This window comes from Hibiscus syriacus, unplaced genomic scaffold (assembly GCF_006381635.1).
Source record: "Hibiscus syriacus cultivar Baekdansim isolate YM2019G1 unplaced genomic scaffold, ASM638163v2 tig00003725_pilon, whole genome shotgun sequence".
NCBI classification, from domain to species: Eukaryota; Viridiplantae; Streptophyta; class Magnoliopsida; order Malvales; family Malvaceae; genus Hibiscus; species Hibiscus syriacus.
The window spans coordinates 1,058,110-1,082,434 of NW_024061982.1; the positions used below are offsets into that span (position 1 = coordinate 1,058,110).

At 32.9% G+C, this 24,325-nt stretch overlaps 3 protein-coding genes across 5 annotated transcripts; 2 read left to right on the forward strand and 1 right to left on the reverse strand.

Annotated features, from left to right (window-relative positions):
- The first annotated feature begins 1,869 nt into the window (after positions 1–1,869).
- Positions 1,870–5,274, forward strand: LOC120183482 (phosphatidylinositol transfer protein 3-like). Of its 3 annotated transcripts, none has more exons than XM_039188167.1 (7): positions 1,870–2,111; positions 2,713–2,783; positions 3,150–3,251; positions 3,440–3,616; positions 3,693–3,791; positions 4,113–4,358; positions 4,751–5,274. In XM_039188167.1, exons 3-7 carry the CDS (start codon positions 3,186–3,188, stop codon positions 5,048–5,050), a joined length of 888 nt encoding a protein of 295 aa, XP_039044098.1. In that variant the 5' UTR covers positions 1,870–2,111; positions 2,713–2,783; positions 3,150–3,185; the 3' UTR covers positions 5,051–5,274. The 3 variants fall into 3 exon arrangements, with proteins under 3 accessions (XP_039044098.1, XP_039044102.1, XP_039044107.1); XM_039188171.1 differs by having other exon boundaries at positions 2,713–2,770; positions 3,152–3,251; XM_039188176.1 differs by having other exon boundaries at positions 2,727–2,770; positions 3,152–3,251.
- A 1,963-nt stretch (positions 5,275–7,237) lies between these two features.
- LOC120182889 (peroxidase 64-like) lies at positions 7,238–8,565 on the reverse strand. Its single transcript, XM_039187729.1, has 4 exons — positions 8,317–8,565; positions 8,021–8,209; positions 7,757–7,919; positions 7,238–7,669 (listed from the first exon to the last, which is right to left on the reverse strand). The coding sequence occupies exons 1-4, from the start codon at positions 8,524–8,526 to the stop codon at positions 7,275–7,277; spliced, it is 957 nt and encodes a 318-aa protein (XP_039043660.1). The 5' UTR covers positions 8,527–8,565; the 3' UTR covers positions 7,238–7,274.
- A 9,389-nt stretch (positions 8,566–17,954) lies between these two features.
- Positions 17,955–19,899, forward strand: LOC120182898 (probable phosphopantothenoylcysteine decarboxylase). The gene is made up of 3 exons (XM_039187735.1): positions 17,955–18,112; positions 18,818–19,165; positions 19,419–19,899. The coding sequence occupies exons 2-3, from the start codon at positions 18,821–18,823 to the stop codon at positions 19,665–19,667; spliced, it is 594 nt and encodes a 197-aa protein (XP_039043666.1). The 5' UTR covers positions 17,955–18,112; positions 18,818–18,820; the 3' UTR covers positions 19,668–19,899.
- The last annotated feature ends 4,426 nt before the right edge of the window (positions 19,900–24,325 follow it).

Here is a 24,325-nt window from a genome sequence, read left to right on the forward strand (position 1 = left end):
AATTTGTTATAAGATAGCGAAAAGTATAATGATCGCACAATAAAAGGGATCCTAAAATTTTAAGTAAAAAATCCTAAACAAATAAAACCAAAGACAAAAAAAAATTCAATAATATCAAATTATAAGAATACAAAAGGATTTGCGAAAACGACTTAAGTTTTAACTCTAACCCCTACTATCTATTTATAGAAAAAAATACTTAATTACAAAAAAAATCTTACATAAAGAATATCTGCGCAAATTAATATATATATTTTACTTTAAATCAATGTCTAATAATAGGAGTATAATTCTATTCGATTTTAAATGAAATTTGAGTTACAAATTTTAAATAAACACTAACAAGTTTAGTTTCACTAAGTGACCCCGACTTGGTTAGAAAATTTATACTATAATGTTCTTAGCTACGTTTGGTGTCACTCAAATAAATTCACATTTTAGATAGGGTAAATGTAATTTTTTTTGACATAAGGGTAAATATAATTTGGATATCTATCTTTGACATTCATTTGTAATGTGATACTTAAATTTTTTAGTACATTTAAGTATCTAATAGTTTTTAATTACACATATATTTTTATTTGTCCATACTTATAATTTTAACTCTTTTTGGTTTAAAAGATAATACGTAATAGAGATTTGAAAGACTTTAAAATTCTAATTATGGACTCATGTAATTTTTTTAAAAAAAAATATTAGCTAATATGTTGTATAAAAAAGTTGATTATCTATTTGCACGAAAAAAATTAGGAATCTAATTGTACCATTAAAAAAATCAAATATGTAATTATATAAAAAATTGAATATCATATTATACATAAATACTACAATTAAATATTAGAAAAAATATTTACCCTTTTAGATAATAAAACTACCTTCCTTGTTAACTCATTTTCCTATTTCCATAAAAAGAAAAATTCTCATTTCTCTTATTTTCACTCTAAAAGTATTCCAATTCCAATTACTTTAACTGGTTTCTACCATGTATTTTTCTTTATTATAATTATCATTTTTATAAATGCATAAATAAATATTTATTATTTAATTTTATATATTATTAGATAGTACTATATAGATAATATTTTCTTTTAAAATTTTGTTGTGTAACTTTTTAAAAACAATTTCTTTAAAATAACTAATTTATGGAAAGCAGACTACTAACACTTTTTGTATACGAATTATTACTTTTTTAGATAAATTACATATTTAATACCTAAATTATTATTTTTATTCAATTTTATATCTAATTTTTTTTTTAAATCATACATAACATTTAGTTTATGTTTTAATTTAGTACTCGTTTTTAAAAAATTAACCGAACCGATGATGTGGAATTTACATTACATGACATGTGGAATATCAAAAAATGGAAAATAATTCAACCTCATCGTTGTCGCTAAAATTTTAACGGCGTGATATCAAAATGAAACTTAAACTAAACGTTAGATATAATTTAAAAATAAAATAAAATTTAGGTACTTAAATAAAACAAAAGTAATAGTTTATATACTAAACATGTAATTTATGATTTCTAAAAACATATATCATATATATATTTTTCCATCCACTTTTGTGAGTTTGCAGTGATATAATTTGCATTATATCTTTACAATTCCAAATTGGAAACCATGAGGATTTCACGATTTAATACAAGTGTAACAAAAGTGGAAGGAACACCTAAAAAGAAAATGAATTTTCCTTACTGCAAAATTGGAAACCAGATCCTCTGCAATTTGTCATAAAGACGACAACAACATGCGGCCGTACCACCTGTCTGAACAGCTCTAAAGCCATTATAAACCGACCAAGTCACCCGATACCACGAAAACCGTGCTCCTTTCCCTACCACTTTGAAAATATCTAATGGACCCAAACCATAAAGCCATCCCACCAACTCCCTATTCCCCTATACCCCCAAAGCTCGTCTTTTTCGCTTTCAATCTTTCCTTTTGTTAGCGGCTGGTCTCTTCGTGTTGTAGAATTTTATGCCACTTTCGTGATCAAGAATCAAAACTGATCTACCCTCTTCTCTTCCCTTCTTCTTTGTTGTCTCTTAACCCTTTTTTTAACAGTCTTTGCTCTTGTTATTTCCTCAGGCCGGACCCAAGGAGGTATGTTTTCTTCTATCTTTTTTAAGACGTCAAACCCTGGAAACATCTCTTGATGAGCGCAACTTTAGGGTTTCTTTTAATACCCTTTTTTGTGTTTTGATCATATTTGTATATTGGTTGTTTTTCTTTTTACTGAATTCTTAGATCCCAGTTCTGGAGATTTTTTAAGAATGCAGAAGCCTTTTGGGGTATTTTATGGTGTCTCCGAGTTGAATTCTATGTATTTTCGTACAAACATAAAAAAATGAGAAATGATAAGAATTCAAAGTTGTTAATTGAACACGCACAACGCTTGGTCAAACTAGTGGTACTACGGTCTACGGAGTGACCCTAGTATTAGTTTAAAATGCATTGATCCTTCTCCCTTAATAATGGCGTCGTTGAATAAAAGAATCCTATACCCCCTTTTTTATTTTTTCCATCTATTTAGAACACGCTTCTGTTCTTAGTAGTTGGAAAGTTTTAGCAGTTGTTGAATCATGACTCTTCCGTTGATTTAAACTTGCAAATCGTGTGATCTGGTTTTACTGTTCCTGCTCTTCTTATGTGAAACTACTGCTTGTAAATCTAATGCTAATATGATGTAATGAAATGAAACCAGGTGATCCTTTTCAGGTCTTATGCTACTTTATGTCCCAGGATTCATCTGTATTCCATAGGTATGTTATCTTTACAGGATTCTTGTATGAAATGACATGACATAGCTGCAGCAGTAACTCACCGTTGATCCTAGTGATGCAGGTTCATTAACGGCTTGATTTGAAGGCCCTTGGTAAAAGTTTACTTTTATTTGATTTTGATTGCATATTACCCTGAAATTCTTGATCTAAATCATGTTTGTTTCTCTATTTTGGTGCTCCATTGGATGTAATTTTTTTGTCTACTTGTTTATTGTCTGGTCTTCTTTGAGGGTTGAGGCGTATAGGAACTGGTTTCTTGACTCTTGCATCGATGCTTAGTCTAAAAGCCAGATTACTAGCCATTTAACTTGATTAGTTATGAATTTCGAGTCCGATTTACTGTCGTCCAATATTTTGCAGGTTGCACTAGGTTGCTAGATTCTATTCAGTCACAATGTTTAGTAGATGGAGCAATTCCCACCACAGCCAAGAGAATGATTCATTGCAGCATGAATCCAAGGTAATAAAGTTGGAACTATTAGTGATTGTTTAAGGATATGGTCAAATCTCTGTTTCGTGTTTGTCTACTTAAATCTCCCTTTGCTGCTCCTACTAGTTAGTAATATCTTTGAAAATTTGATTTATTCTCTCTTTAGATTCTGTTTGTTTTCTGATTAACATTTGCATTTACATGGGAAATACAAGCAGGTTAAGGAGCTTAGAGCTGCAATCGGACCACTAGCTGGTCGCAGTTTGAAGTATTGCACTGATGCCTGCCTGAGGAGATACTTGGAGGCACGAAACTGGAATGTTGATAAATCGAAGAAAATGCTGGAAGAGACACTCAAATGGAGATCGACCTATAAGCCTGAGGAAATACGTTGGGTAACATATTTTTCTTCATTTGAATGTTCAGAAAAAGGGAGTTAATGGTGGTGATTAGTTGACATTTTGTTGTCAGGATGAAATTGCCGTAGAAGGTGAGACTGGAAAAGTATATCGAGCGAATTTTCACGACCGTGATGGTAGGACTGTTCTTATATTGCGACCAGGAAAGCAGGTAAATAGGTTTAGTTAAATCAAAACTAAAATCTAGACTTGTCAATTCTAATCTGAACTCGAAAAGAAAATTTGATTATCTGAATTTGATTCAACCAAATTTAATCATAGGAGTCAACAACCGAATCTGTCAAATCCGAAATGACCAAGTGAAATCCGACAAATTCAAATTATATGAACCTGAAACAATGTAAACACTAAGCAATCCAAATGGCTTGAAAATTTTAAATCTCAATTTGTTCTGATGCCTAATTGACAAATTTACAAAAATCGCTTCAGTTATTGTAACTTTCCGAAACTAACATGACCAGGAATGTTGCAGAACACTACATCCTTGGACAATCAGTTCCGCCATTTGGTGTATATGATAGAGAATGCTATCCTAAACCTTCCTGAGGGTCAACAACAGATGGTATGGTTGATAGATTTCACTGGCTGGAGCTTGAGCACGAGTGTTCCTATCAAGTCTGCTCGCGACACCATTAATGTATTACAAAACCACTACCCTGAGAGGCTGGCTATGGCATTTCTCTACAATCCCCCGAGAATTTTCGAAGCATTCTGGAAGGTTTGAATTCTAAATGCGTTGTTATTACATTTGGATTCTTACTTGTTGAGCATCAGTAAATGACTAAATGTTTAGTAATGGTTAAGCAATGTGAATAGCTGGCTTGCAAAGCTAAACGAGATAACATCAGTGCATTTACATTTACAGTTGCATTATAACTTGCTGTTCTGGCAGATTTAGACTTCAACTTGGAGGTTAAGTTTGGGTTATTTTGAGTTTTGTTATTCATGTTTGACGCTCAAATTCAGGTCATTTTCAGGTTCAGTCTGGGCAGGTAGAGAGTCCCCAATTTTTATGGTCAAATCGGGTTTCCATGTTCAGGTCAAACTTGACAGTAGGATGAGTTAATCTGATAGAAGTTTAACCAGCTTGTTTTGCTTTCATTTCTGCAGATTGTTAAGTATTTTCTAGATGCCAAAACCTTCCAAAAGGTGAAGTTTGTGTACCCTAAGAACACAGACAGTGTGGAGCTCATGAGCTCATATTTTGACAAGGAAAATCTACCAACAGAATTTGGAGGAAAGGCCATATTGGAGTACAATCATGAAGAGTTCTCCAAGCAAATGGTCCAGGATGATACCAAATCTGCTACTTTGTGGGGATTCGATGATAAACGCCAATCTATCGGCAGCGAGCAGTCCGGACCCGAGGTTGCACCCGAGCCTATCTGCATTGCACAAGCGGCCAGTTGATCTATCTGCCCTCGGCTTACTATGTAATAAATTATCGCCAATTGAGATATGAACTTATAACTAATAGGAGCTTTAAGTGAATGCAGTGGGAAGGATAACAATCAGCTTGTTGCTACTCATTAGGGAGATTATTTTCTGTCATCCCCCTACTGATGGCTTACCTTGTCTTCAACCTTCATTATCCAGTAAAGAGGGAATAAGCATGTGATGTCTAAAAGAAACCATCAAACTTGCTAAATGAATGGTGAGTAAATGTTTGCATATTACTCATGGAAAGTAACAAACACAAGACATGATTTGATTGAGATCTAAATTTAGTTATAATTCTCAAAATAATCAAATTAATGTGCACACAAACAAAATATGATAAACATTAAATACAATAGAATTTTATTATAATATTCCTTACGATGAAAATTTATAAAGCATGAATAAATCTTAGTGACAACATGATTCTTATATTTATAGTAGTATGTCTTGAGTTAAATTTTTTTAATGTTAATTGCTTAACGATCACTTTCTTTTCTTTAACACGTTCTCTTTTGTCTAGATACTTAATTTCAAAAATATTTACTTTGAATTCTACTTTTGCTGTTCTCAACTATAAAGATACCAATTGTATTGTCACAATGTTTCTTTTATGACCTAAAATCTAATCTCTTCAACCATATTTCATGTGAGGTAGTCTCAAAACATAAAACGAATTCAACCTTCATCGTGGAAGTAGCAATTAAGATCTTCTTGACATTCCTCCAAGATATAACTTTGTTAGCAAATATAAATATGTAATTTGATGTTAACTTTTTTTGAACTAATACAATTAGAATCATACTAGTTAATCGCCTACAAATTTTCTGATCGTTTGTACATAAGCATTTGCATTTCTCTAGTGGCCAATACCTAAATTCTTTGACATCTTTTCAACATTTTAATTACAAATGCGATGTCGAGTCTTGTACAGATTTGAATATGCCCAAGTCAAAGTAGTATATGAAATGTTTATCATTTTCTTTATCTCAAGATCATTCTTTAGATATTAATTTAAATCGGAATTATCATCTTTCGCGATAAGAAAAAACAATTAGGTGAATGATCTTTTATGAAATCTTTCTAAAATTTTATTAATATAAATTTAAAACCTATCAATGTCTATCATGATGTGTTTCAAAGCCACGTATAAAACGTATTAAATCTATTGAATTCATGCTTTATAAAATAATACTAAATAAAAATTTATTTCAAAATATGTCATATAATATCGATTATTCTGAAAAAAGATCAGTTATACGACATTGTCATCAACATAGTGTTTCACCACATAATACACACAACAAAATGTATGTTATAAAAATATAATATCGATTATCAATTCACATAAAATAATTAGGGGCATTATGATCTCTAACCATAAAATGCGACATAAAAGAAAACGCACCAGACATGATTGAATATCGAATCAACTTAATGTCTCAAAACTCATGTTTCTGTAGCAATTGATTTTGTATAAACTGTCGCAAAATAAAACAATAGTGCTAAAAATGGAACAAAAATAAATCAAATTATGGTTGTATCTTTTAGATTGGTATTGAAAATATTTCTCCCTGATTATAATTCGATGTTTGAAGAATAATACTAAAAAAAGAAAAGAAAGAGATTTTAAATAAGGGATTAGAGAAGGTAATGAAGAAATTACTCTGATAATTGTATCTTTTAGAAGTAATTCTATGATAACAATATAAAACGTTTATTGCGGTTACAAAAATAATTAAATGTCATAAACATAATTTAATGACGATAAAACATTTTTAATATTTTGTAATGGCTGGTAAATTTAAATAAAATATTTTTACCAATAAAATTGTCTTAGAGAAACACACGAATTGAACTGGACTAAACCAAATGATTTTTTTTTTTACTAAAACTGATATTCTTTGTATAATCGACAGTTGGTATGAATCCATTTTTATGACGGGAAAAAGTTGATATGTGCATTTACAGATGAATCAACCCTAGTTTATGGATTGCTCATCTCATTTATTCAACACTATTTAGTTATGTACTTTTAAATGTTAATTTTATAGAAGCAAGAAATGATATGTAGGGTGGTCGGGTCAATCAAAGAACCAAACACAGCACTGCTTTCATTTCAATCATTAAATCACACGATACACGACTACAAATTCCTGCCCGTCCACTTCGACGGAAGGCAATTCATACTTCAAAATCACCCAACGACTCTGCAGTCTAGCCTGATCTCTTGGCCACCGGTGAGGCTACTCATTTTGATCATGGAATCAACGAAAGCCTTCTCAAAAGCCTTTTGGGAGCTCGCAAATTTCGAAACCAATGTTTTGGTTTTTGGGGAAGTGAGTAAAGCTTGATCCGAAGAGAAGATGCTCTTCCCCTGGAGAAGCAACTTGTAGTATGCGTTGTCAAATACGAAGTTGGTAGAATCCAGCGGTGACCCTGCATTTTTTACCTTGTTATGTGCGGGACACACGCTCCTTAACCTGGCCTCGAAAGACAGTTGCATCGTTGGGTCGACATCGAGGGTGGCATTGAAATTGTGGATCCTGTTTTGGAATGAAGAACAGTGGGAGAATCCCAGTGTGTGACCACCTACATTCATTTACAACATGGTAAGTGCTTCAAGATTAATAGTAGCAACTTTATAGGACATGTCCCAAGTTGTTGGACGATATATACCTGAGAGAGCAACTAGATCTTCAATGGAGAGACCTCTCTGAGCAAAGTTCTGTTGTAGCTGGGAGATATTGAATGTGGGAGCTGGTAACTGTCTAGTCTCAGTTGCCAAGGAAATTCTTCCATCCTTCCTTCCTTTAGGCACATCCCACGTTGGACCGCCCGACTATAGCGAGAAAACAAAGCGAGTCGGATTAGTAATTAGTATATAGAAATCCATTACATAAGTGGTGATCGGCAAATACTACCAATGTTAATGTGACTAACCAGAGCAACTGCATCCCTGGCAGCCAGGGCCAAGATATCAGCACAAGAAACGATGCCGGGGCATGAAGCTTCCAAAGCCTTCTTTGCCTCGTCGATGACATAAAATGCGTGCAAAGAAATGTTAGGAGGTCCATCTTTCTCTGCCTTGTTTTTGTCTTTGGAGTTCAGCAACACCGAAGCATCGCAGCCCTTATAATTAGAACAAAAGCATAATGTAAGTTATATCTGAACAAGCTTCTAGTATTACCGTTCTTTATGCATGTTTAATAAATACTGGCACTAGTGTAAGTTCATACTCTGATGAAGCAATCGTGGAAGTGCATTCGAAGTAGCGCAGCTGGAACGGTTTTGTCACTCGACACCGCTTTCTTCACAGCACTCCCAACAATGGACTCGAGGTGAGGACAGGAGTGGTCATAGTAGTTCGAGCTCAGTGCTCTGACATGAGATGAAATTGGAAACATAGAGAGAAAGACGAAAGCTAGTACTGCAACCACGGCTGCCATGTTGAAACAAATTGTGGAATTAACGATTAAATTTGCAGATTAACTGATTACCCATGCATCTTTGATAGGGAAAATATGTGCTATTTATAGCAAGGAATAAGAGACTATAAATTGGAGTTGTTACTATTGATAATGGTAGTTAGCATATTTGGTGATCAAGAACGCTTGTTTAGTGGAGTAGAACAGAAGCATGCTCGCAAAGACAATCCACATATAATATTTTATTGTGATTGGCCTTAAAAAAAGCAAACTTTATATTGAAATCGAGTTTTGCATGTGGACCTCCATAGGCATAGTAGTGTAATAAATCTTCATATGATTTAAGCATTCATTAACCCCAAAAGTTAGACATCAATGACTGTAAATCTAAACGAATTGGATAAATGGAATCAAACTTATCAAAAAAAAAAAAATCTAAAGTAATAACAGAACGCATTTCAAAGTAAAACGATCTATTCATGCATTGCCAAAAGATACAGGAAGTAGAAGAGCTACAACACCAATAGTTTCTTTGATGAGTGATGTTTAAGACTTAAGCAAAGCTTTTCGCTAAAAAAAAAAAAGTGTTGAGCCTACAGAGATTAAGACAGGGAGAGATTTGGTAGATGGGGTTGAACCAAATAATGCAATCCTTGTTTTAACGCAAGCTTGCTCAATATTCAAGAGTCTACATCTTCAACAGCCTAGCATTTAGCTAATAACAAGACTGCTAAAGCATTGATTCCATGTAAATATGGAATACATAGAGTTTGAGATTCTATATTTTCCTTGGTCAGGCTTCATTGGCGTAGCATAACAGGCTTCTTAGAAAAAGATATGGATGTTGTTAGAGTTTATGACCCAAATTTTTTTTATTCAATCTGAACAATTTGTGATCCGATCTATTTAGTGGAAAAAATATATTGACAGAAAAAAAAGATATATGTCGTGAACGTAGAGGCTCTCATGACTCTATTTCTTATGATAACTTTTAATTGAAAGTAATAATTTGTATTAAATAAGATTCTTTATAATATTAGATTTATTTCTTACCAAGTAATTAATTCTACAAATAAATAATATGATTTAAAGTTATTGTAAGACGAAACTTTATAATCCGAATGAGGCATTGTAATTGCAAATCATTTTATTTTAAATATTAAAACAAATTTTATCTTCTCTATCCATGATTTTTTTTCATTTTAAGATTTTTCAAATAAATCTTATTTTAATATTTTTGTTTTAAATCTTTTTATTTCACTCATGGTTATTTTTTCGATTATCATAACTGCTTTATGAGAAAACAAGGCTCAACCTTGTTGAATTAAACAAGAAAAAGCTGGTCGATTGATTTATTACGTGCATGAGAAATGGTAAAACTTGACGTAACAACATTTATAAACATAAACTTAAAATAGAATTTATATGCAGAAACTACAATTTCAAGCCCAATTGAATTTACCACTTGAAATATCGTAAACTTGGTCAACATACGAACATTGATATTAAATTTTGGATCCATTAAACATCTCCAATAATAAAAGGGAGTATTATTTACGTAAATATTTCGAGTTCGAAAAATTATATCTGCAAGATGTATATACATTATTAATGATTTTAAATAGATGTGTAGTCACGTGTTCGAAAAATTACATATAATGTATATACATCTTGTATATAGCCACGTGTATTAATAATTTTTATTGTGTTAACAACTATTAGTTTAACCGTTTGTTAATTTTTAGGTTTACATATAATCTTTGATTTTCAATTTTTTTACACGGTAAAAACTATTTTCATTCATAACCCAATAACTATTACTCAAAATTGCGGATAATTCAATTCTGTTTTTTTTGTGTGTGCGGATAATTCATATTGAATATCCGGAAAATATCAGATAATCAAATCAGATATGAATCGACTAAATTCTAATTTCAAGTTATTCAAAAATTTGATAAAAATTAGACTTTTAAAACATACATAACCTCTAAACCCAATAAATAATTAACTCACTAACCTAACTAAAATACCTTAACTTTTAATTTGAATTTCTCCAAAATTTGAAAGTTCTGTAGACCAACCTCACGCACGACAGGAAATAAGAAGAAGGCTCCTCATCTCTCCATTAAGGTGTTGACAATCCACCGAAAATGTGGAAAACAAATCCACCGAAAGTAACAAAATTAATTGTCAAAAATTAGGTGCAGGAAATGTTGAATTTTAAAGTGGTAAAATTACAAAATTTAGCCATTAGACTTTAGGATATTTACAAGATTAGTCATTAAGTTTCAACTATAAATACCCTAGTTCATTTATCTTCAAAATCATCCCAAAGCATTCTAGCTTTCTTCCAATACTAGAGAGAATTTAGAGAGTTTCTTGAGAGTTGTTTTCTCCTATTTATCAAGAGATAATTATCATTGTTTTCTCCTTGGTAGATCGAGAGAAGTTGAAATTCCTATTTTCTCATAGTGAAATTCTTCTACCGTTGTCCGTGGTTTTTACCCTGCATTATTTAGGAGTTTTCCACGTAAATTTTGTGTATATTTTATCTTCATTTTTATTTTCTCAAATTATCAGTTGCGATTTTGCTTTATCTGATAGCCGTCTTCCGCAACAATTGGTATCAGAGCCAGATTTGAGTGTGTAATATCTGCTTATTGTCTTTGTGGTTGCCACCAAAAGGTGAATCCTCCAACATAAGAAAGTAAGAAGTTATTACCCATTCTTTGAAGGTTCCAGAGAACTATTCACGATAGTGAAATAGTGGGAGCTATCCGTAATAGAAGCTATGGGAATAAAATTTGATATTGAAAAATTCAATGAGAGAAATTTCTCATTGTGGAAATTGAAGATGAAGGTCATCCTGAGGAAAGACGGTTGTCTAGCAGTTATCAGTGAAAGGCCGGTGGATTTCACAGATGGCAACAAATGGATCGAAATGGACGGGAATGCTATGACAAACTTTCATCTAGCATTAGCAGATGAAGTATTGTCAAACATCGAGGAGAAGAAGACAGCTAAGGAGACATGTGATCATCTCACCAAACTGTACGATGCCACATCGCTGCACAATAAAATTTTCCTTAAGAGAAAATTGTACACTCTCCGGATGCCAAAATCTACTTCAGTGACGGAGCACTTAAATACACTTAACACTTTATTTTCTCAGCTTACATCCTTAAGCTGTAAAATAGGAGAACAAGAACGTGCTGAACTTCTACTTCAAAGTCTACCTGATTCGTATGATCAACTCATCATCAACTTGACAAACAGTAATGTCACCAGTCTAGTATTCGATGACGTTGCAGTTGCTATTCTACAAGAAGAAAATCGGCGCAAGAATAAGAAAGACAGACAAGTAAATTTGCAACAAGCAGAAGCGTTGACAACGATGAGAGAGAGATCAACAGAACGTGGCCAAAGCAGCAGTCACAAACATGGTAGATCGAAGTCGAGAAGCAAGAAGAATTTAAAGTGCTACAACTGTGGAAAGAAGGGTCACTTGAAGAAGGATTGTTGGAGTCTAAATAAAAACTTCAATCCACAAGGCAATACCGCAAACACTTCAGATGATGGAGATGCTCTATGTTGTGAAGCGTCAACCACCGTGGAAGGCAGAAAGAGATATGCAGATATATGGCTCATTGATTCGGGAGCAACGTATCACATGAACTCAAGAAGAGAATGGTTTCATCATTATGAACCTGTCTCAAGAGGATCTGTGTATAGTTGCAATGATCATGCCTTAGAGATCATTGGCGTTGGAACCATCAAATTAAAGATATATGATGGAACAATTAAAGTTGTTCGAGATATGCGACACGTGAAAGGCCTGAAGAAAAATTTATTATCCTACGGATTGTTGGATAATAATGCAAGCAAGATTGAAACATAGAATGGAATTATGAAGGTGTTTCGTGGAGCGCTTGTGGTGCTGAAAGGCAAAAAGATAGCAGCAAACTTGTATATGCTGAAGGGAAAGACTTTGCTAAAAGCAGAATCCTCTGTTGCCTCATGTAGTTCAGATTCTGCAATGCTATGGCATCAGAAACTTGGACACATGTTAGAACAAGGAATGAAAGTCCTTGTGGAGCAAAACCTACTTCCAGGCTTAACAAAGGTAACACTTTCTTTGTGTGACCAGTGCATAACAAGTAAGCAGCACCGGTTGAAATTCAACAAATCAAATTCTAGAGGCAAAAGTGTTCTAGAATTGGTTCACTCTGACGTATGGCAAGCACCAATTACATCCCTAGGTGGAGCAAAATACTTTGTCTCATTTATTGATGACTACTCCAGGAGATGTTGGGTGTACCCTATTAAGAAGAAGTCAGACGTGTTTTCAACTTTCAAAAACTTAAAGGCGCGGGTGGAACTTGATTCTGAACATAAGATCAAGTGTTTCAGAACAGATAATGGAGGAGAATACACAAGCGAAAAATTTGATGACTTTTGCAGGAAAGAAGGCATCAAAAGACAGTTCACAGTGGCGAACACTCCTCAACAAAATGGAGTGGTGGAACAGATGAACAGAACTTTGTTAGAAAGAACAAGAGCAATGTTAAGGGATGCAGGCCTAGAAAAATCATTATGGGCAGAAGTAGTCAATAATGCTTATTATTTGGTGAATCGAGTTCCATCAACTACAATAGAGCTGAAGACATCAATGGAGATGTGAACTGGTAAACCAGCTGATTATTCAAACCTCAATATATTTGGAAGTATTGTGTACATGATGTACAACTCCCAAGAAATCTCAAAGATGGATCCAAAATCCAGGAAATGCAAATTCTTGGGGTATGCTGATGGAGTCAAGGGGTATCGCTTGTGGGATTCCACTGCCCACAAAGTAGTCATCAACAGGGATGTTATCTTTGTAGAAGATAAGCTACAAAGAAAAGAAGATGATGATAGCGCTGAAAAGTCAGAGACTACACAGATACATGTGGAAAAAGAGGTTGAACAAGGAGATTCTTCTGAAGCAGAACCAAAACATGATGAACAAGAACCAGAGAGTTCTGAAGCTCTAACAACTCGTCAATCAGATCATGTGAGAAGACGTCCCAATTGGCACTCAGATTATGTTATAGAAGGAAATGTTGCATACTGCCTTTTAACAGAGGACGGTGAGCTATCAATATACCAGGAGGCAATAAACAGCTCAGATGTTTCACTGTGGATGATGGCGATGCAAGAAGAAATCGAAGCCCTTCATAAAAATAATAAATGCGACCTTGTGCAACTACCACAAGGAAGGAAGCCAATTGGTAACAAATGGGTCTTCAAAATCAAGCGAAATGGTGACGATCAAGTGGAGAGGTATCGTGCAAGACTGGTGGTCAAAGGATATGCTCAAAAAGAAGGTATTGATTTCAATGAAATTTTTTCTCCTGTGGTTCGACTAACAACAGTTCGAGTAGTCTTGGAAATGTGTGCTACATTGAACTTACATCTAGAGCAGTTAGATGTTAAAACAAATTTTCTTCATGGAAATCTTGAAGAAGAGATTTACATGCTCCAGCCTGAAGGTTTTAAAGAAAAAGAAAAGAAGAACTTGGTTTGCAGGTTGAACAAATCTATGTACGGTCTAAAGCAGGCACCGAGGTGTTGGTATAAGAGATTTGATTCCTTCATTATGTGCCTTGGATACAACAGACTTAATGCAGACCCTTATGCTTATTTCAAGAGGTCTGGTGATAACGATTTTGTTATATTGCTGTTGTATGTGGATGACATGTTGGTTGCAGGACCCAACAAAGATCATATTGAAGAATTGAAGGCACAACTGGCTAGGGAATTTGAAATGAAGGATTTGGGATCAGCAAACAAGATTCTAGGGATGCAAATTCACCAAGATAGAAGTAATAGGAAGATTTGGCTTTCACAAAAGAATTACTTGAAGAAGATCTTGTCATGATTCAACTGGCTAGGGAAGTTTAATGTTCTCTATGATATGCACAAGACCAGACATTGCACAAGCAGTGAGAGTGGTTAGTCGGTACATGGCGAATCCAGACAAAGAGCATTGGAATACAGTAAAGAGGATCTTTAGATATATTAAAAGGACCTCAAATATTGCATTATGTTACGGAGGATCAAACTTACTTATAAATGGGTATGTCGATTCTGACTATGCAGGGGATTTGGATAAAAGCAAATATACTACAGGATATGTGTTCAAAGTTGCTGGTGGAGCTGTAAGCTGGGTTTCAAAATTGTAGTCAGTTGTGGCTACATCCATAACTTAAGCAGAATATGTAGCAGCTACACAAGCCAGTAAAGAAGCAATTTGGTTGAATATGCTATTGGAGGAGCTTGGGCACAATCAAGAGTATGTCTCTATGTTTTGTGACAGTCAAAGCGCCTTGCATCTAGCAAGGAATCCAGCATTTCATTCAAGGACAAAGCACATACGAGTTCAATATCATTTCATTTGTGAAAAGGTGGAAGAATGGACGGTAGATATGCAGAAGATCCATACCAAAGACAACATAGCAGATTTCATGACGAAGGCGATAAATGCCGATAAATTTACTTGGTATCGATCCTCTTGTGGCCTGTCAGAGACGTAAGCAACATAAAGGTACAAGGTAGAAAGAATGGTGTGAAGATGTGATTGTTCCAATCAAATCTTCAAGTGGGAGATTGTTAACAATCCACCGAAAATGTGGAAAACAAATCCACCGAAAGTAACAAAATTAATTGTCAAAAATTAGGTGCAGGAAATGTTGAATTTTGAAGTGGTAAAATCACAAAATTTAGCCATTAGACTTTAGGATATTTACAAGATTAGTCATTAAGTTTCAACTATAAATACCCTAGCTCATTTAGATTCAAAATCATCCCAAAGCATTCTAGTTTTCTTCCAATACTAGAGAGAATTTAGAGAGTTTCTTGAGAGTTGTTTTCTCCTATTTATCAAGAGAGAATTATCATTGTTTTCTCCTTGGTAGATCGAGAGAAGTTGTAATTCTTATTTTCTCATAGTGAAATTCTTCTACCGTTGTCCGTGGTTTTTACCCTGTATTATTTAGGGGTTTTCCACGTAAATTTTGTGTATCTTTCATCTTCATTTTTATTTTCTCAAATTATCAATTGCGATTTTGATCTATCCGATAGCCGTCTTCCGCAACATAAGGTTCATAAATAATTAATAATAGCTAAAATGAAAAGAAGAAAGAGATGCTGCTTTTGTATTGTAGCAGGTTTTGATTAAATAAGAAAATAATTAAAATTTATCGTTTACTCGTTGTTTACAGATTTACAGTATTTTACTTTCCAGTAGTGTTAAGTAACAACAATACATTTTGAAAGTAAAATAAACAGGAAATGACAGTTTGGGCATCCAATATCATAATGTATGTTAAATAAACAAACATGCAATAGGAAAACGAGGAAACATCCATATATTTAATTTTTTGTAAATTAAATTTTATGTTTGGATTCAGATTCATATATTTGAATATACGATCTGCAAATTCAGATATTCGAAAAAATAGATATCTGATTTTTTTTTCAGATCGAACATAAATCGTAATTTTAGTGATCCAAATTTTTGATTATCTAAAATTTTAGATCAGATAATGTACGATATCCAATAATACACACCTCTATTGTTATCTATCAAATATTTTTTATCCAAATTTTTGAATATCTAAAATTTTAGATCGGATAATGTACGTATCCAATAATACACACCTCTATTGTTATCTATCAAATAATTTTATCCAAATTTTTGAATATCTAAAATTTTAGATCGAATAATTTACAATATCCAATAATACACACCCCTATTGTTATCTATCAAATAATTTTTTCCCAACAGCACTGTAATTCTTTTGCTAAATCTTGAGTTTCTATCTTAGAGCTTTCGAAAGGATCAAAACCAAACATAACTTTACATGTTATCTTCATCATTTCCATTGGCAACGAAGAAGGGTGTGAGCCAAAAGCATGACTAGAGCTTCATTTCTTCTTTCCAATCCCATTCAGATCATAATTTAGTTTTCTTTATTTCCTAAAATTTTAATAAAAAATTGAAATTACAAAACCAGAATTTTCAGAATAAGTCAAATAATTCACTTAGACATTTCAGCAAACACATAGCAGCCTCTCAAAAAATTTAATGTATAACTTGAAAAAATTACATGTCCAATTCTGATTCAGTACTCGTATCACAAAACCAATGCTTCAAATTTGAAACGATGAAAAAAGTTCAAAAGGCTAAAAAAAAAAAGAGAAATGGAAATGAAAATAAAACTCGTTATTTTAACTTGAAGGTGAAAAACCTAGAAATTGAATAAGTTAGAATTGATAGAATTATGAAATTAGAGGTCAGGAAAAGAAAATCTTGGTATTACTTTGACATTGATATGATTAATAAAATTACCTCCATTGATTGCTACTCATACTTTTCTCTATTTCAGGGTTGCTTTCGTGCTGGACAAGAGAAAAGACGAGCAATAAAAATACACAAATGATCAATTGATTATATTACATTGTTTTATTGAATTCATTAATTATTAAAAGTTATAAAATAATCATTCGATTATAAGATGCCATTTTGTTGAGTCACTCGACTATTAAAAATTATAAAATTATCTTTCAACTATTCATTATATTCTAGACTTGTCATTTTTGGGTAAAAATTTAATGACAGTCTATATTAGATGTTAGCTTGTTGATTAAAATATGATAAAATTTGGTCTCATAATCTCAAACGACTATCATATTTCAGTCCACATGTTAACATCTAGCTCAGACAACCATTAATTTTTTAACAAAAAATCATGAGTTTAAAATATAACAAATAGTTGGATGACCATTTTATAATTTTTAATAGTCTAAGGACTCAACAAAATAATATCTTATAATTAAATGACTATTTTATAACTTTTAAAATTAACAACTCAATAAAATAATATCTTATAATAATGAATCATTTGTGTACTCTAACAAAGGAAAAGAAAACAAAAACAATAGTGTCAAATGATTTGAGTGAATAAGTAAACTACAATTGAGTAACATAAAATAAACGGAAACCTCTGTTAGCAAAAGTCCTTATCCACGTGTCATAAAATTAATGGAGAGACATAATAGGGGCATATAAAAGTGAAAGAAAAAATTTATTCCAACTTTTTAATAATTAGATTGATTATAAGATATTATGTATTTATAATTTTATTAATTATTGATAAAACGTACATATTTCATAAATATAATTGATTAAATTTAAAATTTTAAAAAAAATCATACTCTTTCTAGTCATGTCTAAATTATATCAATGGGTCATTTAATTGAACCTACGTAGGAAAGTAAATTTATGGGTTTTAATCGTGATAAGTCCAAGACTATCAACACGTGAGAAGACTAAAAAGAGGCGGGCAACCATGGAAAACGCAATGTTTTTCTTTGAGGGAAAATGAAGAAGTGAGAAAACCCATATGGCAAATGATACACCATTTTTTAAAGGTCCACTCTCGCGCTTCTTTGCCAGCCTACACTTAGCTGATTTCTTCATTTCTTTTTGTTTGGCGTCGCTAAAGATTCTGAAACACCAGAGCGCAGATCCTGTTTTTTTCTTTGTTCATCTTAGATTCTCCAGGTGACCAATCTCTTTTTTTCTACGTAAAGAAAATTAAAGCTAGCATCCCTTGGGTACTTTCTATTTTAGCTTGGTCTTCGTCAAGTATAATCGTTTCGTTTCATGGAATTTCCGAAATGGGTTTTAAGTCTCGACTCAAGATAATGCAACTTTGACGATTCTTGTGGGAATGGGTTTTGGGGTTATTTAACTCATGATTCAATGGGTGGGTTTCACTTTCTTTTTTTCTGGGATTTTCATAACTTGTAGGTTTAACTAGAAAGAGTCTTGAAAATTTGATTACTTGTAAATTTCTTCGATCCTCTGGCATTGAATAGGGAGAAATGCTCGTAGATTTGACCAAAATATCAATGTAACCATATATCAATTAACAAGATTTATTATGGAGCCAAAAATGGGGGTGGAGATGGTTTTTTAGTTCTCAAGATCGATTTTTTTGGGTGCTATTTTCAAATGTCAACATAAAAATCAGTCTATGAATCATATATTTATCAAAAGCACAACCTATTGGCTTCCAGTAATTCAAGAAGGTTGTGATTGTTTATGGGAATTGCAGGGTTTTTATTCGTGCAATGGTAGATTTATATTTCAGTTGACTTCATTTTCTTTTGCATATTTATCGACACAAGTAGATTGATTCATTGGTAGGTCTACTTTCATGCAATTGAAGAGTTTCTAAGAATGCGATGGCACTTTCTGGTGTAGGTTATGGAACACCCTGGACCTCAATATACACAGAATGGAAAAGCACCTATCAACCCTGCACTGAGAAAACCCCGGATATTACTTGCTGCCTGCGGAAGTGTGGCTGCCATTAAGTTTGCGAAAATTTGTGAATGCTTCTCCGATTGGGCCGAAGTAAAAGCAGTTGCCACACCCGCCTCGTTGCGTTTCATCGACATAGCTTCACTTCCTAAGAATGTAGACCTTTACACAGATGAGTACGAATGGTCCTGCTGGGAAAAAGTAGGTGACAAGGTGCTTCACATTGAGCTTAGTCGATGGGCTGATCTCATAGTCATTGCCCCATTGTCCGCTAACACACTCGCCAAGGTAACATGATTTTGCCAATTTCCGAAATATTTTTTGTTCCTGCATTACATTTTAATGAAATTAACATAGGGAATGTGGAAAGGATGACTGAAAGTATGTACCCTATTTAGCTGTGGAGAGATGCTACTTATTTGATTCCTTTATGTCCTTTATATTGTCATTCAAGCACTAGCTTATACTTAGTAGTAACAAGGAATATTTCACATGCATCTTATGGGATTGTAAACACTGCTTTAAATACCTGCAATTGCAGATTGCAGGGGGGATAAGTGACAATTTGCTAACTTGCGTTGTACGAGCTTGGGACTACAGCAAGCCGATGTTTATCGCAACAGGTATGAACACGTTCACGTGGAGAAACCCTTTCACAGAAAAACATCTAATGTCAGTTGATGAACTCGGAGTTTGTTTCATCCCCGGCGGTGATGCAATGGCAGAACCTTCTGAAATCCACTCAACAGTAAGGCTATTTTTGGAGTCACGGCCTCTACCTCTCAATTGAAGAACCGGTTGGTTGATTCTACCATGAATAACAATACTGAAAATTGAGTCATAAGTCATTGGTTCTGCACTCTGTGCACTTCTGTTAGCATATTTACCAAGCTTACTGTACATTTATACCTCCATTTTTGAGTTTGCACATCATGAGGAATGATCTTGAACGCTGCAGAAACATGATTGATCTTCTAAGAAGATGATATTGAAGAGTTAAAGAAGCAGTATCAGGTTGCTAAAAGCTATATTTGATGATTCCTTTTCTTTGAGGGATGAGGGTGCATGAATAATTACTGGAAATGCAAAGATTTTAGTCAAAAAGAGTGAAAGTGAAATTGACATAATTTTCGCTGAAAGTTGGGTTCTCGTTAGAATTCATCCAATCCCCTACACTTGCATTACTCCTTCTTGCAGGCTTTGATCGATAGTTCCATTGTACTTTGAATATTCTTTGGTCAGATTAAGTCCAAAACATTATATACACACTCGTGTGTTTATGTTATATCCAAGCTTTGATCAAGTAGAATCTAAACCTTTGTTTATTATTTAAAAATATATTAAAAATATTTATATGTTTTATAATTAGAATTCGAATAAAACTATTTTTTATTTGTATTAGATTATAAAATCTATGAATCTTGTTGTATCTCCTTCAGACCTTTGCAAGTCGCATGTTATTCTTTCGTCTATCGAAATGTTGAAACCTTCGTAGTTCCTTGAAGCTTTTGGAGTTTTGTATTCTTTGGTCAACTATAGTCTCTTGACATGATCAATGATATGTTTACGTGATCTACTAGTTAAATCTATTATATGACAATCAAATTTATTTATTATGTCAGCTTACAAATAGTTATTATCATTCTAGGCTTGACAACAACACTAAAGACATGTACATAAATCATGATGTAAAGTTGGAGAAAAGGGAGGGACACTCTCTCACTCTTTCTATTATCTTCTTCATCTCGTCTATTCTCTTTTTCCTTTCCACCAGTCATTGTCTACGACACTCTACTCAAACCAGAAGGGTGGGGTGGACTGCCAAAAACCATAAACACCTCATTTCTCACATCAACAATTGGTGTGGTGAATATGGATTGCCTCCTGATAAAAAAAACAATCTGTCAAGATGAACCCTTAAGAGAAAAACTACCTCTCAAATCCCTCGACCTGTTTTTTGCTGAAAAGTTTGCTATTATTGCTTTCAAGCTTGTGGTAAATGATAATGTTTTGAGAGGGATTTAGGTTAGATCCAAAATTGATTTCTAATAAGAAAGATTCATCGAGATAGGTTTCTAGATCAAAAACCTAATCTAATACCACGTAAAAAAACATATATTTTGGTAAAGAGAATTCTAATTTTATTTTCTTAATTTTCTAGTCTAAGTCGTACAGTAAAGGAGGCTACTCATAGGCTAAGCACATAAAGACCTATTGAGATTAAACTTATTTGATAGTCTTCTATCCTTACTGTAATACCCATTTCCCGCACACGTCCCATACACGAGTCACAGATGTCACATAACTTTTAAAATATTTTTGTATTTGGAAACCGGTAAAATTTTGTTTCTTTAAATAAAACAACTTAATAATATAGTTTATAAAACATTCTTCAAATACATACACATATATATATATATAATGTTAAAATCCATCAAACAATAGTTTAAGTTCGAACATAATATAATACTACAACTAAATACCAAGTATCTTATCAGAGTATCACCATATGTCTAAATACATGCCAACTAGTAATATCAAAATAAACATCTAGAGATGTCATACTGTTACTGATGAGACAATCCTTGACAAATGTCAGCTACACCCCTCACTCCGATCGTACACTATTACTTACGCGTGAAAATTATCACACGCTAAGCATACACTTAGTGAGGCATAATAAAGTAAGGTATTTCAAAAACATGAGTAAACCATTATAATATCAAAATACGATTTATCATATAAAATACATAAAATCATAAAAACTGAATTGATAAGTCAAGTTTCCGTCAAGTAGCATGCTAAACAATATTTCGTATAACTAGCATACATGTAGACAATAATTTTTCATTTTACTTTTATTATTAGTAAAATTCTTATTATTATTAATATCATATATATTATATATTATTATTAAATAAAATACATGCCCAAATACATTTACAAATCTGGTGGCCCAACGTTTACAAACCAGGCCTATCATAACTGGCCCAAGACAAAACCCTAATGCACCTAGGGTTTCTTCAAGCTTACAGTCGCCGCATCTCTCAGCCGTTGGATCTGAGAGATCCAATGATCCACAGGAGGTCCAACGTGATACAACTAGGGTTTTTAAACCCTACCTCAAGATTCCAGCCGCCTCTGCCAGATGTTTGAGCCTACTGCCACCACGCAGCTGACGATTCTGCTACCACCACCTGTCCACTGACGTTCCAGCTGCCACCGCCCTCGCCAGAAGACTCCAGAAGCTTTGCTGCCACTATGACAGCCGCCCACGCCAAGCTCTATGGTGAGTCACCACCATAGCTATGGTGACTCACCTAGGCCACCTCCTTGGGACCGGTCCGAAGCCATTACCGATGGTGGCTATAAAAGCCACCATCCTCTGCAAGAAAAAAAAAGAAAAAAAAAGAACCCGTGAGCAACCAAGAGAAAAAAAACCAACAGCGAGAAACAAAAAAAATAGAGACCAGCAACCATCGAGAAATAAACAGAAACATAAACCAGAAGAAGAGAAGCACTTACCAAGAGGAGCACGGCCATCAGAACTTCCACGCACAGCCAAAAACAACCGAAATACCGTGGGTATTTCTGTAGATATAGGTAATTTCGGGGATGTTTAAGGGAAAAAGAGGTCAGATTCGTCTTTAGGAAGACGAGATCTACATTTTGGGATAATTTAGGAGTTCCGGCCACCGCTCACGGTGGCAGGAGATGGTGGTCGGTACCGGATCACGGCTGTTGGCCGGTGGTCCCCTCTCCGTTTTAGAGAGAAGGTATTTTCTCTCTCAGTTAGAGAGAGAAGAAGAAAGAAAAAAATGAAAGCAATGGCCTAAGATGACCGGTTTTTAGGGTATTTATACCCTTTACCAAACGACGCCGTTTTGGGAGAGGTATGTGCGTAATTTCACTAAGGAGCAAACCCTTCCTGCAATACATGTATTTCTGTAAGTTTGCAATTTAGTCACAGAGAACAATTTTTGATCTTTTTAATTTGGTTTCGTAAATTTTATTTTATTTATTTATAGTCCTTACCCATATACTTATATATATTTAGAATAAATATCCATTTTAGTACATCATAATTTTAATTAATTTTATTTTAATCCCGATTAATTAATTATTACACTGTTAGTATTAAAATTCTATGATATTTCAAGTTAAGGCCTTTAGATTTTATATTTTACATTTTAATCACCTATTAATAATTAAGAGATAATTACATTATTAGTAATTATATTTTTATAATAAATTGAATTAAGCCATTAATTTATATATTTTATATATTTTAATCCCTAATAGTTCAATAATTTTTTTATACTTTGCAATTTAATGTTTATAATTTTAATTTCTTTTATCATTATTTATTTGCAATTTTATTTTGTTTTTATTATTACTTTTGATATGTTTAAATTAGTACTTTATTTATTTATTTGTTATTATTTATATTTTATTCACTAATATTTATATGAAATACCATATAATAATTTCATAATATTTATTTAATATTAATATTAAGAAATGGGCTGTCTTAAAGCACCTAGAAGTCCTTTTCTGATATTCTTAAATAAATAAATATCCTATTTTTATAAATTATATATATTAATTTATTTTAATTATATTTAGAGAAATGTTTTATTAATATTTATTTATTTTTTAATATTAAGAAATGGGCTGTCTTAAAACACCTAGAAGTCTTTTTCTAATATTTCTAAGTAAATAAATATATTATTAATATATTTTTTTAAAATTATATTAATAAATTTGAAATAACAAGATTATAAATTAAATATATTTTTAAATTTTTAAATTTCCAATAATAGAGACAATTTATAATTAATGAGTACCAATTTTGGGCGTTGTGGGGTGCTAATCCTTCCCCAAACGTAATCGACCACGAATCCCTTTTTATTATTAAAAAGAGTGAATTTTTGGTTAAACGCAGACCATTTTATTTTTTAATTGATGTTTTCTTAAAAACTCTTTAAAAGATAATTTTTAGGTATTCAACTTACCTAACCCAAAAAGGTCGATGGCGACTCCCAAAACATTTTTAATCAAAATTATTTATTTATTCATTTTAGTTTTTCCACCAAGTAAAAAATTTGTGCCCAGGCGAAAACCGGTTACGGCAGCTTGGCGACTCCGTTGGGGACTGATCAAGCTTTTAAATGAATTATAAATTGTCTCTATTAATTAGAAATTAAAAATTTATATATTTAATTCATAATTCTTTCTTTTCAAAATTATATATACTTATTATTATATTATTTTTATTAATTGTTTTTACTTTATTTTCAGTTATTAAATTTCATTTTTATTTGTTTTTCAAATGTTTGAATATTTCTCCTCACACACAACACATGCATTGCATAACATAAGCTTTATAATTAAGCTTGTCCCTTTTAAGTGGGAGTGAAAGCGACATCTTCGTGAGAATTTATTCTC